Source organism: Hypomesus transpacificus, chromosome 10 (assembly GCF_021917145.1).
Source record: "Hypomesus transpacificus isolate Combined female chromosome 10, fHypTra1, whole genome shotgun sequence".
Lineage (NCBI taxonomy): Eukaryota > Metazoa > Chordata > Actinopteri > Osmeriformes > Osmeridae > Hypomesus > Hypomesus transpacificus.
The window spans coordinates 3,143,034-3,159,846 of NC_061069.1; the positions used below are offsets into that span (position 1 = coordinate 3,143,034).

Sequence of the window (16,813 nt, forward strand, 5' to 3'; positions counted from 1 at the left end):
TTCAATGAAACTTTGTGGAAAGCCTTCTTTAGCGGATAGCATTACCCCAAAAATAATATTGCATCAAACAAACATAAACAATTATACAAACAACATGTTGAATGTGTATCAGTATTTTTTTAATGTTGTTTCTTTTAATGATGAGCAACGATTGTAGGTTACGACACTTATTCTCGATCTTGTTAAATTTTCTGGGATCTGCCTCCATAGACTACTTTCAAATTCATCCAACCGGACCAGACTGGGTGCCAGACGGATAGCACATCTCGATTGCTAATGCCTGTTCTCTCTATATGAAATGCAGATGCAGCCCCCGATGTGGGCGACCGTCTGTCTCATTTGAACCTGGAAAAAATCTTCAAACAACAAAATCCAACGTAAGCCTGCAAAACCATGGGCAGGTCCTGTACCAAATGGTAAATTTGAAAAATTATATTAGGCGCTGTGTTTGTTCGTTTGTACCTCGGCGGATACACCGCTGGCTCTTTGTAGAATAGAATCGCTGCTCTCTTTGCTCCTCTTTTGTTGTTGTTATGAAGGCTATTTGTGAGCAAATACATTCCGATCCTTTTTATGTATATTTTTATTTGGTCTCTGATTTGTGATGAATAACTAAGTGATGCAATGGAAACAGATGACGGCTAGGCTAAATGCAGATTGGCTATGTTGGCTTCGTAAGGGAAGAACTCGGTGTGTGATCCTGAATTCGTCGATTTAGTTTTTGTATCGTATGTTGGCTACAACTCTGCAACAGATACACATTTATTAAGGGATGCTGAAACATGACATCCAGTTGATCAGCTGACACCGCAGCTGGACTCAGCTGTGCAGTAATCACTGCGTTCAGTCCCAGAGACAGAAGGACTGGCCATAATCAGGTCAGAGTAGCGTTTACAAAATTATGGAAATGTGAACACTTCATGTTCTATTTTAAGGTCTAAAATAATAGCCACAGCGTGTGCATTTCGGTCATTAGTAGGCCTACATACAAAGGAAAACTTGTAGACGTAATATGCACGAAGCATAATTTGTTCTATTGGAAATACAGTGACACAACATTTCCACATTCCCTGGTTGCGGCCCAATAACCTAACCGGCTCAAAAGAGATTAACCGGCGCTTTGGCACCGTGGGCATCGCCAGTGCTATTGAATAGCCTATTGTGTGAGATGCAGCTTGCATTATCGTGTGTTTTGATTGGGCTACCAGGCCGTGCATTGGTAAATTGCTGGCCGTTCGAAGGCGAATTTAAAAACCCACCGACTATCCCTTCATCATACGACTCGTTACCTTTTTGGGATACGTATTTTAACCATGTCCCCAAATCACACCGATTTTCACTACTTTACCAACTTTACTTGCTTGCTTTACCTCACCACATCTTCTTTATCCATGCTTTTCTCTCCCATCCTCCAGGTCAGCCTGTGATGCGCGTGGTTGAGGAGAGTTGAGAAGGAGATGGGCTGCACCTCAGCCAAACAGGTGTCGGCGGTGCCCAGTGGAGAAGAGGGCCGGAGTAAAGCCTACAGTAACGGGGACCTTCTCTCTGGTCAGTATCACACATGGAAAGTATCATCATTTACTGGTACTTTCAGCCAGTGCTGCTGTATATAACACATTCTTCTGATAATTGTTGGTTACAAACCAGTAGGCCTATAGTTGATGCATTATTTATTGTAGACCTGCAAAATAAGGAAGGAGGTACTTAATTATTGTTCTGTTCAAAATAATAGTTTGGTCATAATTGTGATACCAGTCACTGTATCAGGCCATCCGTGCAGTCATGTCTCTCACCTGTCGTTCTCCATTTCCTTTCAACCATCATTTTAGGCGTGTTTGTGTCTATGTGAGAAAATGCATAGAGAAAATGAGAGAGAGGATGTGACAGGTCATGTCTGCTTGCCAACTACTGTGAACAGAGGATTTTCTTTGAACTGTGAGAATTCAAGCACATATTTATTGTATCAAGTGTTGAACTGAGACAACTGTTGACCTGGATTCTGTTGATTACAGAACGGCTCTAACTGTGCCACCCCCAAGCACCCCCCACCCTCGCTGTTGGACTAGTCCATTAATAGAAAGAGAAGTGTTTGTGGTAAACTTGTGTGTCTCACCCTCATCCCTCACTCTCCTGCAGATGAGTACAAGATGAAAGGAGTGGAGAAGGTGAAGTACATCAGCGGAGAGGAGGGAGGGGGGAACAACTGCCACCAGGACAGCACAGTAAGACGGATTTCTGCTTCTCATTCTCAATGTGTTCGCTTTTGATGTGGGGAAAGACAACCCACCCCAGGAATAGAGGCCGAACCCCATTTATATGAACTAATTAAACGTCGCTTTAGGTAAAAGCATCTGCTAAATGAATAAAATGTGATAGCGTCAAATGTGGTTTAGGTTTGTGAGTGTCATACTGCTTAGTCATGTTCAAGCTCATCTTCTCACCCGTGTTTCAGGAGAAGAGTGCCCTGCTCAGCAGAGGCCAACATACAGACAACACAGGATCAAACGGCAACGGAAAGATACAGTGAGTGTGACTCAGTCGGTAGTTGTGCTATTTCTGCTAATATGCAGTCTGTGCCATATTGACTAGCATATTGTTGACATCATCAGTATTTTAATAATATTTAGAATGTTTTGGCATACGAATAACTTGTTTTACACATGACTAACTTTTTTAAATCACAATCTTTTTACAGTATCCATTCCTCAGAGAGCCAACAAGAATTTTTCAGGATGTTGGATGAGAAAATAGAAAAGGTGAGGTCTCCTCAGGCATACCAGTCAAACACAGATAACATGAATCTCTGAGTCTCATATTAACATTCAGATATTCCACATTCTCTTCCCTCTCAAAAATGGGGACCAAGAGTAAGAATGTTAAACACTGAAGAAAGACAAGACACCTTGTACATTTTGTTTTAAAGGGTGCTTTATATGTAAAGTTTACTTACTTACTTACAGGGTCAGGACTACTGCTCAGAGGAGGAGGATATGACATAGCTCCCCCTTTCCAGAGAGAAGACGAGGGATGTTCAGTGTGATGGACAGACTTTACCACACAACCTTTCTCCCAGTGACATTGTTCCTATTGGAACAGCCCATGTATGGGATGTTGGGAGGCTGGAGAAGAACATATTAACCTGACTTAAAGCACCTTTTTTCTGCCCTTTGCCTACAAACCAACCTGCCACACTGCCCAGTACTGATGAGCCCTAAGGAACGATGTTTCCTTCCATATGACTTCAGACTGTCAAATAATGTTGTATTATCACCAGTCGCACTCTGCGTGAGAGCCTGACATCATGTTTACCCTTGTAGTAGTTACTACTCTAACCGTGTGCGCTCCTTAAAAGGGACTATGACAATGGGAACATAACATTCATTATGACACGATCTGTTGACTGAGACCAATGTTGCCAGTTCTACTGGTCTAAAGGAATAGTCACCCTGTGTTTGTATGTTGACCAGAGTATTGGAGGCTAAAGTGATGCTGTTTGGAATGATACAGACTTTACCCAGTGTCAGACCATCACAGATGGACTAGCACAGGAAAAAAGCAACTTCTCTCATCAGTTGATTTTTTTGTAAAGTGTCACTACAGGTGGGAAACTGCTGTGTGCTAAGTTTTCAATGTCTGACTTCTTAACGTGTTCCCTACTAATATAAGGGGACAACATCCTGCATTCCAAGACACTTTTCTTTTTTTCCAGTATTAACATGTTTCTTCAAGTATCTTCATACAGCGTGTCTTTGTGTCTTCCTTCACCATGTAGAGTATTCTTGTTTAATGTTATTACTCAGGGTTAAGGTGATTAGTCATGGTCTTTTGTAGCCAAGTTTTCCTCTTCATTAGACATCCATCATCATACATATACAGACTCATCTGAAAGTATGAATACTTCTTGTTCTCCATATGTTTTTACAGCAGTTCTACACAGAATACACTGTAAATGTTCATAGTATGGGTCTCAAGTGTTGTCATTGTGTTTTAATTATCATGTTCAACTTTTGTTTTTCTAATAAATAAAAGCAAGTATTTCAGTGTTTTTGTGTGAAATGGTGGCAAGCAGAACATGTTTTCTACAGCAGTTATATCAAAAGTAATTTGACACATTTTATGCTGTACAAACCACACCACTCAATCAAATAAGGTCAGGAATACAAAATAGAGGAAGCAGCATCCACTCTGTAAAATGACAATACTCAACATCTGCAAGTCCATATTAATATCCGTAAATAAAGGGTACACATCTTCTGATTATTCAGGAATTTCTGCTTTTCCTACACCAAACCAACAGAACCTCACATAATGTCCCCTGATCACCCCTCTGAAACACCACATCTATTCATTACCAGGTGTGTGAGGTGGATGGTTGTACTATATGCATCCTGGGTTTCGCAGGATTCTCCCCTCTACTGCTTCCCCGTCCATGGCTGCTGACGCCTTTTGCGGTGCTGCCGGCGGCCCAGATCCTGGATGCCCACGGGAGGATCCGGGGTCAGCAGGCCGTCACTCATCCTCTGGTAAACCAGGCTGGAGTCAGACGCCACCACACACAGCAGCATAGGGCTGCCCCGGCCCAACACTGTCCGCACACTGGAGATAGAGAGAGAACACAGTGAGAAGATGTGAGGCGCAGGTAGCAAAAGAGAGCTGGAAGGGACAGGGCCTTTTGTGTACCGACTCAGTGCAGAGAAACATCAACGATTACGAAATACCTTTAAGATGTTAAGTACACTGGATGAAACCAACACTGGATGAAAACAACCTGAAAGAGAAACTACCAGTCACTTTTCTTTCACCTTCTGTGGCTCAGAGTCCTGTGTGCAGGTAGAGGGAGCACGCTCTGTACTGGTGCCCCCTCCTTCTCCCTCCCCTCCAGCAATACCAACTGCAACTCAGCACATTCAACGCCTGACACGTCCTTCCACTGACGCACTGTTGGACAGAGATTATTAGAGAATGCATTGATACATTGGTAGTCTTTGGTAAATAAACGAGCACAAAATTACGTTTGATTGTTAATGCAAGATTCTATTTTTGGGCACTCACCTTCAGTCAGATCCAGGTAAACTAGAAAGGCGGCATACACTTGAGCGGATTCCCCAATCTCCAATTTCGTCAAATGCTGATACTGATGACAAACAACACACAGCTTCTGAATTATCAGCACAGTCATGTACTACCTAGCTTGCTTGCTAATATTGACAGTCATTATATTTTAATACTTGCCATTGGGTGCTGTAGAAACCAGTTGGAAGGAATTGGTTTCTCAACGTAACTTTTCTCTGACTCATTTGTCCCCGTTGACATTGGAACGACTACAACTGATCAGAAATATATTCAGAACACGTTAAACTTTCGAACAGAAACATGCTGCTACCTACAAAAGTGTCAGTGCTGCTCTTATTGGCTAGCTGAGGTGCTCAAACATCTAAAATCCGGGTGGACACTGTAAAACTATTTAAGTTCCAGGAATTGCTTCTGTGAATTAGGGTTGTTGTGTGTGGAGGAAATTACTTATGAAAATGTTTTATCCTTTATAAGAATTGTCGAATTATTAACGAAATATGTTAGACCAGGAATGTCGTTTTGTGTTTACGTTTGTTTTTATTATTTAGATAATATTATTCAGGTGGCATATAGCTCATTGTATTTTTCTTTGCATGATTAAACATTGTATAATCTGACGAACCATACAATGATCGTATTATTTATGCCTAACCTACATTAATAATTGAAGTACAGTCTGTCAGCCAACCAGCTATGGGCTAGGTGCCGCACCTCACACCTGCGTTTTGACCTCTCATTCATTCCAAGACATTCACTCTCACACAACTGCAGCAGTCTGGGCTGAAAGAGATAGGTGAAGTACGGGGAATAATGCATTTAGGATTTTTGTGTATCGGACTTTTTTTGTCGACTTTAACTTGGAGATTCCCTTTCACCTGCTCAGAGGACTTGACTATTGATCCACAGAAACCTGCCCACTCCGAGTCTACCTTGCAGAAGCCTAAAGTATTCATAACAGTTCTTGCACGAAATGCAGGACACAGCCTTCCCTATTTCTTGGGCTGCATTGACAGGTTGGACTATCCCAAGGATCGTATCGCAATCTGGTAAAAAATTTAAAAGATCAGAAACAGAAGGGGAAAAAAATATATTTTCCCTCAAAGCTAAATTTATCTAATTTGACATAGGCCTACTAATATGTGTATGGGTGGGCCTGAAACCCAATATGTAAACCACTCCAGTAATGGACTTAAGTAAATCAGATGACGCTTGATTAATGTGCCTTTTAAACATTATATGTGCCTTTTGTTAAACAAATATCAATGTTGTTGACTGTGGTGGTAATTATAATTGTCAGTTTTGATGAAAGGACAAAGTAAATGTTTAGTGTATGCAAAAAAATGTTATTAGCCATGCAGTCCTTTTCAGAAAGTGTCCTGATTTCAACCTCTCTGTAGTTATACTGAGAAAAGTAAACAAGGACGTTTGAGCATAGAGGGTGAGACATGATGTGGAGTATCACATCAATGTGAATAACTGCAGCAAGGAGTCCGAATAAGGAACTCTGTGCTGATATTGACAGCTGATAGGCTGTCATTCTCGCAAAACCAATAGGATGAACAGTCAAGTATGAAACGTGAAAGGTGTTGATGCTGTGGAACCTTATGATACTCCAGGGCTGCAGCAGACCACAGTGTGGACAACACCACTGCCATGCTCCAGGAGTGGCTGAAGGAGGTCCAGAGCCAGTACCACTCTGTGGAGTGGAGACCAATGGAGAAACCCAGGTAAGCGCATACTATTAAAGACATTGTGTGGATCAACTTTATTAAATTATTGTCTAACCATACACAATTGTCCCTCGTGTCTTTATTCCACAGCTTCTACGATGATGAGTTGGGGCCAAAGCACTGGCCGATATCTCGGTTAACCCACGTGATGAAGCTGAAGCAGGCTGCACTCAGATCAGCCAGGGGACAATGGGCTGATTATATACTGGTGAGATTGCTATTACAGTCTCACACAGAAACTTCCCATTAAATGTCATCAGGAGTCATGGGCTTAACTAAGAACCACAAATCAATTTTGGGACTGATGAAAATTATTTCTTCATTACCCAGTTTGTGGACAGTGATAACTTGCTGACAAACAAGTGGGTGCTGAGTGATATGATAGCAGAAAACCTGACTTTGGTGGCCCCCATGTTGGAGTCCAGAGTTCTCTACTCCAACTTCTGGTGTGGAATGACTCCCCAGGTATTTACTTTTGACTTGCCTGTCCTTTTGCCTGTTGCCCGTCGTTGTTGGTCTAATGTTTTTCCACGATCATCAAATGGTTTTGATCAATAAGGTTTTGAATCTCATAATTATTTCTCATGTTCAAGAATGATGCACAACTCTTTTCTTTGCAGTTCTCGCTCTTTTATTGTCCTGTTTCCATACATTTTGTCTGTCCCATCAGGGTTACTACAAGCGGACTCCAGAGTACATCCCTATCCGCAAGTGGAAACGCCAGGGCTGTTTCCCTGTTCCCATGGTGCACTCCACATACCTGCTGGACCTGCGACGCAGCGCAAGCCGCTCCCTGGCCTTCCACCCTCCCCACCCCCTCTACACCTACCCCCTTGATGACATCATGGCCTTCGCATTTTCTGCACGTCAGGCTGGTCAGCACATGGGCATCCATACTGTACATGCATCACATGCTAACTGCAATACGCATAAGCTAACCTTGTGAGGGTGGTCACGCCACAGACATGTACACACAATTACTTTCCCCTTGCTGTGATCAACAGATGTGCAGATGTACTTATGCAACAGAGAGCACTATGGCTACCTGCCACTGCCCCTCAAGCAACACCAGAGTCTGGAGGAGGAAGTGGAGAGTTTCACCCACACCCTGACTGAAGCTCTGAGTCGGTTTCATTCATTATTTGTTAATTTGCCCTCCTCTTCTGTCAGCTGCTATATTTCTCTCTCTCTTTATTCAGCCCCTATACAGGACTGGCTCTGTTTGGTTCCTCTCACTTTCACACTCCTGTCAGAATTCTCACTCTTCCGTTATAGTTCTGTCTCTGTCTCCCCCCCCACCCCCCCCCCCCCCCACCCCCTCTCTCTCTCTCTCTCTCTCTCTCTCTCTCTCTCTCTCTCTACCTGTATATATCTTTTTACCTCTGCATTTAAATATGAATGAAATTAAAACATAGTTTTCACATTCAACTATGACTTCCCTTTGAAATCATGCATGGGAAATGTCTTATCAAATATCTTTCATGATATTTATTCATCGCAGTATAATCAGGATTCATGTGAGCACAGCATTTCCTTGCATTCCACCAGTTGACTTCACCCTGGAGCCTTCTCAGTATGTCCACTACAAGCCTAAAAAGCCTGGAAAGCTGGGATTTGACCAGGTAAACTATATCTATTGATAGTCAATCATTCCAACTAATTAATAAGGAAAAACACATCTAGGCAAACGGTTCTACTGCCTTACAGATCTTCCTGATAAATCTGAAACGTCGTTTGGATAGGCGTGAGCGAATGCTGAGCACCCTCGCTGTGTTAGGCATTGATGCCACTCTGACAGAGGCGGTGGATGGCAAGTACGACACCACAGCCACCAATAACACACAATATCAAACGCATCACAGTATAAGCCTATCCAGTGAGGAAACATTACACTCTTTAGAACATCTTCACAGTGGTGGAAACTGACTATGTCTGGCCCGAGGCTTCTTTAAAAGTCTGTATGCTTGGATTAGTTTTTGTTTTATTTTTTCTGTTTATCCTCTCTGGCTCTTACTCTCTGTCAGAGCCCTAAACTCCTCTCAGCTGCAAGCGATGGGTATAGACATGTTGCCAGGGTATAAAGATCCCTATTCGGGGCGCGTGCTGACAAGGGGGGAGATCGGCTGCTTCCTCAGTCACTACAACATTTGGACACAGGTGAACATCGGTTTTACACACATGCAAACCCAATCCATAGCCTACAGTTACATAACCCAATATCCATTCAAACTAATTACAATCAAATACAACTGCATTCCTCACAGAGGTGTTTTCTGTTAGTTTTTCAATGTTTTACTATTTTGTAGTCCAGTTATATCGAGGTTAATATTGTTAATATTTCATATTATTAAATTAATTAATGTTGAAGAAATCTGGGAATAAAGCATTTCAGTGCCAAAAATATGTTAATGTGAATAACACAGTAATCTTTAATTTAAATGTTACCCGATGAATATATCTAGGTGGTGGAGCAGGGACTGCAGCGTGTGCTGGTTCTGGAGGATGATGTAAGGTTCGAGCCCAGATTCCGGAGCCAGCTGTTGGGCATCATGGAAAATGTGGATCATGCATCGCTGGATTGGGATCTGATGTGAGGGTCACTCGTACCTTCTGACATTTCTTTGTACAGATATGGTTGACACATTTCAAAGCCATCCATATGCTCTTTCTCTGCCTTTCTCTCATTGGGCCGGTCTGGCAGCTATGTGGGCCGTAAGCGGCTGCAGGTGAAGCAGACTGAGCGCTGGGTGGAGGGGGTCACTAACCTGGTGCACCCTGATTACTCCTACTGGACACTGGGCTACACCCTGTCACTGAAGGGTGCTAAGAGACTCCTGGAGACCCAGCCCCTAGGCAAGATGCTGCCTGTGGATGAGTTCCTGCCCATCATGTTCAACAAGCACCCCAAGTAAGTCTCTGCCCATGGACAGTCAATATGAATGAACCCCAGGAAGTCTTTTTTCCCTTTGTTGCATCCATGTTTTCGTTGTAAACGGTGTGTTTCCTCAGTGAGGAGTACTTGGCTCAGTTTAAGAGGAGGGACCTGCAGGTGTTCTCAGTGGAGCCTCTGCTGCTCTTCCCTACACACTACACCGGGGAACCTGGCTACTTCAGCGACACGGAGACCTCCACCATCTGGGACGACGAGGGGGTGGCCACCGACTGGGACCGCCAGAACGCCCAGCGGAGAAGCGAGCAGGACAGCCAGGCTCCCGTCACCCCTGGAACCTTGGATGGAGACGATGTGGCCCCGACCTCGACCATCAACAACCGAGATGAACTTTGATGAGGAAGGACACACACATACAGCCTTCACATTAAAAATGTCTTTCAATGCACTTGTCTGAAGGCCATTTATTTTTGGTTTTGAGTATGCAATTCATGAGTGAATAATGTGTGTATTTACTGAACTTAATGTCTGTATGAGTTGTGTAGAACATACAAATAGTACGAGTTCTGCCTGTTTGCTGTGTATGAGTCACATAATGCAAGCTAGAAATTATAGCTTGAAGTTCTGAGTTTGAGTCAAGCTGTTGGACAAGTAAAATAATGAAAGATGGATGACGGACAAAATGTCATTAGAACAGCAATATTAGTCTTCACACAAACAACCAAAACATTCAACTTAAGAATTTTATTTATTAAAAAAAGCGCCGGCAGTTTGATATCAAGCAAACAATGAAACACATTTTTTGTAGTGTTCCATATCCCCCCCCTCCCCAAAATAACTATGAGCTATGAAAAAGATAATTAAACCACACAAATTATAGTTGTAATAAATTAATCAAAATAACAGAAACAAAACACACTTGTACTTGGGTGTTGCACAGGTAATATGGAAATCCCAGGTTTGAGTTCAAGACACCTGAGAGCATAAATATTAAACAGTACGTTGGAGCAAGTATTAAATTAGTTCCAGTTCCTCTTATAGACAAAACGCTTGAGTAAGAGGATAGAAAATTGCATCATTAATGTAAGAATTAGGCATCAATCTAAAAAAGTATGTTCTGTACAAACAATGTGCATATTTGAATTAGTGGAGGGTGGAACACCACAGCAGGTTGTGCCTCCAGCAAGGCAGCGCAGCATAGGAAAGTCTTAGAAATGTTTGTACCCAAAGCCAGATATAGTGGTTTGCAACACAAATGGCCTATTGAATATCCAGACAGGTGTAAATATATTGCGGTAGGTCCAAAACAGAGCAAAGCACAGAACAACGTTGCATACATGGGAATGTGCTGGAAGAACAGAAATTATATCCCTTGCTGGATGTTGTATCAGTTGAGGATCAAAAGTATCCAATATCCAAGGCTCAATGGCTTTGGGATCATCTCTAAAGGTAGGACCGGATTCATTGACATGCCCTATTGCAAATGGAGCTGCTACCAACAGAAGACAACACTCTAAATATAAATCTTGAGGTAAAACGTTTGCTATGGTGAAATTCTTACTTTGATGAGTCAACAAGGGCAAACACAAACCCATTTGTAAAGTGAGATCTAAGGACACGTATATATTTACTAGGTCATGTGTTGTTGTGGTTTGACAGTTTAATAGTCCATTTATGTCAAGATAACTGCCAGCAGTTACCAACAGAACTGTCAACTGATTTTCAAGATCCTTGAAGAATGTACTTGCTGGGTGAGTACATTTTTATCAATAAGCAGTGGTCTACAAATGCAGGAAAGTGACCAATGAAATCAGATTCATTCGTCACCAATGAATGTTGGTCTGGAATAAGACAAGGGAAGACATTGAGTATGAAGAGGTGCCATAAGATCTGGACAATAACATGCCCTGGCTTTTATCACCCCATGTGTCTCATGTCTCATGTAGATATGAATCACTACAGTGTCATGTAGATATGAATCATGGGATTTAGAAAATCCACCAATCTAGGGAATAAACGGCCTGGGGTGACTTTTGACGCAGTCTTACCGTTTGACAGTTGTGAAACAAAGCTTTTCAAGAAGTAAATACAGTGTGTTCCAATGAAGTATGAAAAAAGCAAGATACATAGTTAAGTCATTACAATGAGGAGAGGACCTTAATGACCATAAAAGCAAAAACATCTATAAAATCTAAATAATACATAATGCAAAGCTATCTGCATCACGCTTTCTAAAGCAACTGGCAATGAGAGATGCACACATTGCATCAAATTCCACAGTGTCCACTTGAAGCACATCAACACAGTGCAATTTTTTACTAGCCAAATAGAATTATAAACAACACCTGTAAGAAAAAGTGCCATATTGCATATATGTGTATTTGTAAATGTGCCAACATTGGCATATACCTGTAGAAATGATCTGACTGTAAACATGGTGCAAAAGAAGTCTGAAATAGTTTAAGGCTTTGAGTTTCCTGAAGTGTTGTTCACTGAGATAAAGTAATTAAGAGTCCATAAAATGGACACAGTGGGAAGAGCAGAATTTTTCTTTCTCTAACAAAAACGTAAATAAGACACGCGCACAAAAACTCACAAGCAGCACTATCCTATCCAAGCATATAATCTGTCACCCCTAATATAAGGACTACAATTCATCACAAGTATTACTCGTGCTAATAGTATTTTTTAAAGATATCTCTAGAATAAAAGCTTAAAGCTTATTAAACATTTGCATCGGTCTCTGACATACTACTAGATTTATGGTGTGCCAGCATTTCATTGATGAAGGAAAGATGGAGACTTCTGGATTAGTGTGGTCCATTGGTCTCAACAATGGAAGGGACCAGCATTCACAATGATAGTAATTGGAGGACATATTGCAAAACTGGATGTTTTGAAACATAACTATGGCAACTAATTAAACTAAAAGGAAAAACTATAATAATAATAATAATAATGGAATGTGCAAACTCTAAAACTTAAACATGGATTTAGCCAAGCTGCTAAAAGCCTCTAGTCAACTCTGCCTCACTACCTCACAAGGGCCACTATCAAGGAAGGTAAAGTGTGCACATTAAAAGATCTCATACCATATTTCTAATGACATCAAAATATAGGGAAAAACATTTGGCTGACGCGTGTGTATGTGTGTTGTGTGGACAAATCCCTGCATTTGAGAGTTTTCTGTTAAAGTTTTGAGAGAATGAGGTTGTGTGGTGAAAACGAGGTCAGGTGAGACAAGATCTCTTCTTTCTGAGGTGCGATGGGAGGGTGGGCTGACTCCTCGGCCCTCCTGCCAGGTCCTGTGGGGTGAGTGATGGTGAATGAGTGGAACTGGGGCTTGGCAGGTGCACAGGTAAGGACTACTCTGTATGACCAGAGCAGACCTCAGGTCCCAGGACCAGGCTCAAGCCTCCTCCTACTGACCCAGAGAGGGGCTGGAGGCCCCACCCTGACCTCCAGAGCAGCTTTTACGCCCCAACATAGACGGCTGGAAGTCGGGGTGGCGGCGGGCATGCTTGATCAGATGGTCGCTGCGCATGAAGCGCTTATCGCACAGTGGGCACAAGAAGCGCTTTTCTCCGGTGTGGGTGCGAGTGTGACGCGCCAGCTCGTCCGAGCGGGCAAACTTCTTGTCACAGTCTGGCCAGGTGCAGGGGAAGGGCCTCTCACCTGGAGCAGAGAACAGAACGTTGGAGAGAAACATTCACCACGATATTCACAACAACCCCAGTACATTTTCTACATTTTATATTTAAAACTTGTACACGTTTACCATATGCACCTTCCAGCCATAGTAAATTCCTTGTTTGTGCAAACTTACTTGGCGAATAAAGCTTATGCTGAATTATTCAAGATTCACCATGTTCTATACAGACATGGCTGGCACCTTCATTGATGCATGCATTTGAATACTGATTATAAGGTTTGGCTAAGCCATCTGTTTCAATTCAATTTATTGGAAACATTTATTTTTGATTTAAATGTTAGACGTTTTGATGGTACATGGCTCAGTTGGAGCTTGGTAGTCTTTCTAGTGGAAATGGGGGTCTATAATGCCAGCCATTTTAGATCAGCCACATTCAACCCCCTCAGAAAGACACTACACTAGACACCCATACAATTATGAATCCAGCCCCATGTCAATGGATGTATAGAAATATATTAGCCATTTAATAACATGGTAAATCAACAGGATAAGATGGCTATTTCAACCTACAACATTTGGTCGAGGGGACAGGATTGAGTTTTCTGGTGAGCCCGGAGGAGGTTTTCCAGTATAATCACTTAATGAAGGGGTTAGAAAACCCAAGCTGCAGTACTACAAGGGCATACACAAGGGGGTGTCATGGGGTGTGTTCAGGAACATTAAGCCACGTTTTGTAGCAGTTTCAACTCCCCTGCTCCTCCGAGGGCGTTCCTAGTAGTTAGACCTAGCCGTTTCCTGTCCCTTAATCCGATCGCGCCTGTGCGTTGACCCTGAACATAACCGTTCTTATGATAAACGATGGACCCTAGAACTACCTGTTATTAGTCCAAATCCCCGACATCGATATGAAATGTGAGAGTTGGCTACTCGGTCGTCTTATCTAGTTTTATAAAAGATCTACGATTGCTTATGACGAACATCTAAGCACTACAGTAGACCAGTGAGAGACGGCCTGTAATGGCAAACGAAAAGCTAGAGCAACCTGAACATGTAGCTTACTACGGAAATATTACGTTTCACTTAATATGCAAATCTAGCCTGGATGTAGATGTTCGTCACAGTGCATTTTGTCCTGCCCCATTCTTTTGTTCATTTACTTCTTTGTTGTGAGCCCTCTGTTGGATACTTTTCCCCTCTTTGTTAGGGCGAGTTATTGTACTAACTCGCGGGTTAACGGCTGATTGCCTCCCACCCATCCAACAACGTACGCATGAATAAAAAAATGCTCTTTACACGACGTGTAGATTGTAATCAATTGTGAGTAGGGACCAAGTACAGGCGTAAATTGTAAACAAACTACGAGTTCTGGATGAAAAAAAGATGAACAAAATGTAGACGTGTTAATAAATGCTCAAAAAGAACACCAAACTATTAGAAAACAGTACCTGTGTGTGTTCTGATGTGCGCTTTCAGATGAGATGATTTCCCGTAAACTCTGTCACACCCTATGAAAGTACACTGATGTCGTTTCACAGGGGACCGGGGCGGCCCTCCTCCCCATTGCTGCTGAGTGGCATTGTACTGTCCAGGAATTGGAGTGGCAGAGGGGGTCATAGTGGGGGTAGTTGAGTCAGACAACGTGGTGTAGCCGCTTTCCCCGCACGAGGAGTTGCTGCTCTCTGAGTAGGCCGACATGGGGCGGAACTTGCCGTGGAGGTCGGTAAGGATTCCAGCCACAGTCATCATGTTGGCCCCTTCAAGTCTCAGCGTCTCACTCACCTCCCTGTCCTCGTTCGACCCTTCAGGCTCCCCGGGAAGCTGGGCCTGTGGACGGGGCTGGGTGGCAGCAGGGGCTACCGGGGTGGGTCGATGTAGGACAGGACCACTAGATATCGACACTAAACATTCAGCGGCGAAGTAATCCGAGTACACAGATAACGACATTATCGTACGTTGTTAGCCTTCTATTGTCGAAACAAAAATGGTCTTGTTGTTTTCAGTCGTGTTAGCGACTGGCTTCGGATTTCGACCTCGTTTTGTCAAACAAGCTCGAAAACGGCCCGTTATAGACAATTATTTACCTTCTCAAAGACTGTTGATAAATATAGTCGAAAAATGTAAAATAATATCAAACAAAAAGGAAAACGACTCTGGCTAAACGTGAACGTGGCGCCTGCCCAGCATGCGTACCTCACATAGTCTGACGGTTCATTGTGTCTGACTCTGAAAGCCGGTTAAACCCACGCCCCCGGTAGAGCAAAACGCACAAACTGACGTTGCGGACTGACGTGAACGGGCGTGGACTACCCTGGCAGATAGGCAAGATTGTTGTAAAGTGTAATCCAGTGATAGTCTGGGCAGTGACTGATGCAGAAATGTTATGTTCATTTTGACCATTAGGTCTAAGATTAGGTTTATAGACTACAATTTTGTAAAGGCTATGAAGTGGAATGTGAATTACTATTAGACCTATACATGATACAGCCCACAGTAGCCTAATTATTGTTCCTGTGGATTTTCTTCACCAGGCATTTCATATGCTTAATTACCATATCCAGCTATATCATTTTGAGGTAGTCTAGACACTAGAGGTCTCTCTTATTTTTTAGCTGAAATGTATAGCCTAAATATTCCATAAAGACATTACGTTGGTTTGTTGGAACTTTGATGCAATTGTTTATGTATAGACGTGATTAGAATTTCGAAATATAGACATTGTGAAACTGCTCATGTCCATTGTCTTTGTTCAATATCAGTATTTGGGACTCATTGAAAGACTCACGGCTGGGTATTTAGAATTATATCACACAAGAGACACATTGGATTCTACAGTGTTTATTTAACTTAATGTCATGTATTTTTGTGTGTGCAAAATTCAATAAAATCCAGTATGGTGTTCTGCTCTTTCTTCAGCCATAGGGGGTAATAGAGGGTCTATCCATTCTGCAGGGGCCCAGCCCTGTGTCAAGCGATTGGTTCACTGGATGTTTGTAGCTCCAGCTTGGAGGTATTTCCTGATTGGATGCTGTGAGCAGTATGGGTCAATGTGGCAGTACAAGCACATGTATTCACTGGCTTTGAACAGTGACTGTTTCACCAAGCTACTTACATGAGGAGTCTTGGAAGCCAGGGCTGCAGAGAATGAAGGCTGCTATGGACATGTCCTTAATTGAATGTCTTTGCCTTATATCGATGGCTTTCATTCTGGATGGTGAGTTGTTTAAAACATTTGTACTCATCTGTAAGATATTGTTCAAACTTCTCAGTTGATCTATTAAATTTTTCTGGACGTTAAACCTTCTGCCTGCTATTTTTCTGAATAAGATTTAAAAAATGTCTATTTCAACATCAACACTGAAGCACTAAATGAAAATGAATGTAAATGAAACAATTATTTTGAGTGTTCGCATTAGTAATTTATTTTCTGCCGTGTGCATTATGTAGTAGGTAACTGCCTTCAGATGGAGC

General features: G+C 42.4%; 4 protein-coding genes across 4 annotated transcripts; 2 read left to right on the forward strand and 2 right to left on the reverse strand.

Annotated features, from left to right (window-relative positions):
* The first annotated feature begins 72 nt into the window (after positions 1 to 72).
* On the forward strand, positions 73 to 4,043 carry zgc:55943 (uncharacterized protein LOC406337 homolog). Its single transcript, XM_047027075.1, has 6 exons — positions 73 to 416; positions 1,416 to 1,548; positions 2,137 to 2,222; positions 2,453 to 2,523; positions 2,696 to 2,756; positions 2,961 to 4,043. The coding sequence occupies exons 2-6, from the start codon at positions 1,458 to 1,460 to the stop codon at positions 2,997 to 2,999; spliced, it is 348 nt and encodes a 115-aa protein (XP_046883031.1). The 5' UTR covers positions 73 to 416; positions 1,416 to 1,457; the 3' UTR covers positions 3,000 to 4,043.
* A 45-nt stretch (positions 4,044 to 4,088) lies between these two features.
* tsen15 (TSEN15 tRNA splicing endonuclease subunit) lies at positions 4,089 to 5,416 on the reverse strand. The gene is made up of 4 exons (XM_047027064.1): positions 5,233 to 5,416; positions 5,053 to 5,134; positions 4,803 to 4,938; positions 4,089 to 4,596 (listed from the first exon to the last, which is right to left on the reverse strand). Exons 1-4 carry the CDS (start codon positions 5,311 to 5,313, stop codon positions 4,413 to 4,415), a joined length of 483 nt encoding a protein of 160 aa, XP_046883020.1. The 5' UTR covers positions 5,314 to 5,416; the 3' UTR covers positions 4,089 to 4,412.
* A 453-nt stretch (positions 5,417 to 5,869) lies between these two features.
* LOC124472238 (procollagen galactosyltransferase 2-like) lies at positions 5,870 to 10,106 on the forward strand. The gene is made up of 12 exons (XM_047026976.1): positions 5,870 to 6,119; positions 6,690 to 6,800; positions 6,894 to 7,011; positions 7,134 to 7,268; positions 7,474 to 7,678; positions 7,808 to 7,927; positions 8,352 to 8,425; positions 8,511 to 8,617; positions 8,828 to 8,960; positions 9,266 to 9,393; positions 9,505 to 9,711; positions 9,813 to 10,106. The coding sequence occupies exons 1-12, from the start codon at positions 5,884 to 5,886 to the stop codon at positions 10,087 to 10,089; spliced, it is 1,851 nt and encodes a 616-aa protein (XP_046882932.1). The 5' UTR covers positions 5,870 to 5,883; the 3' UTR covers positions 10,090 to 10,106.
* A 316-nt stretch (positions 10,107 to 10,422) lies between these two features.
* zgc:153115 (uncharacterized protein LOC768186 homolog) lies at positions 10,423 to 15,579 on the reverse strand. The gene is made up of 2 exons (XM_047027047.1): positions 14,791 to 15,579; positions 10,423 to 13,368 (listed from the first exon to the last, which is right to left on the reverse strand). Exons 1-2 carry the CDS (start codon positions 15,287 to 15,289, stop codon positions 13,115 to 13,117), a joined length of 753 nt encoding a protein of 250 aa, XP_046883003.1. The 5' UTR covers positions 15,290 to 15,579; the 3' UTR covers positions 10,423 to 13,114.
* Between the last annotated feature and the right edge of the window lie 1,234 nt (positions 15,580 to 16,813).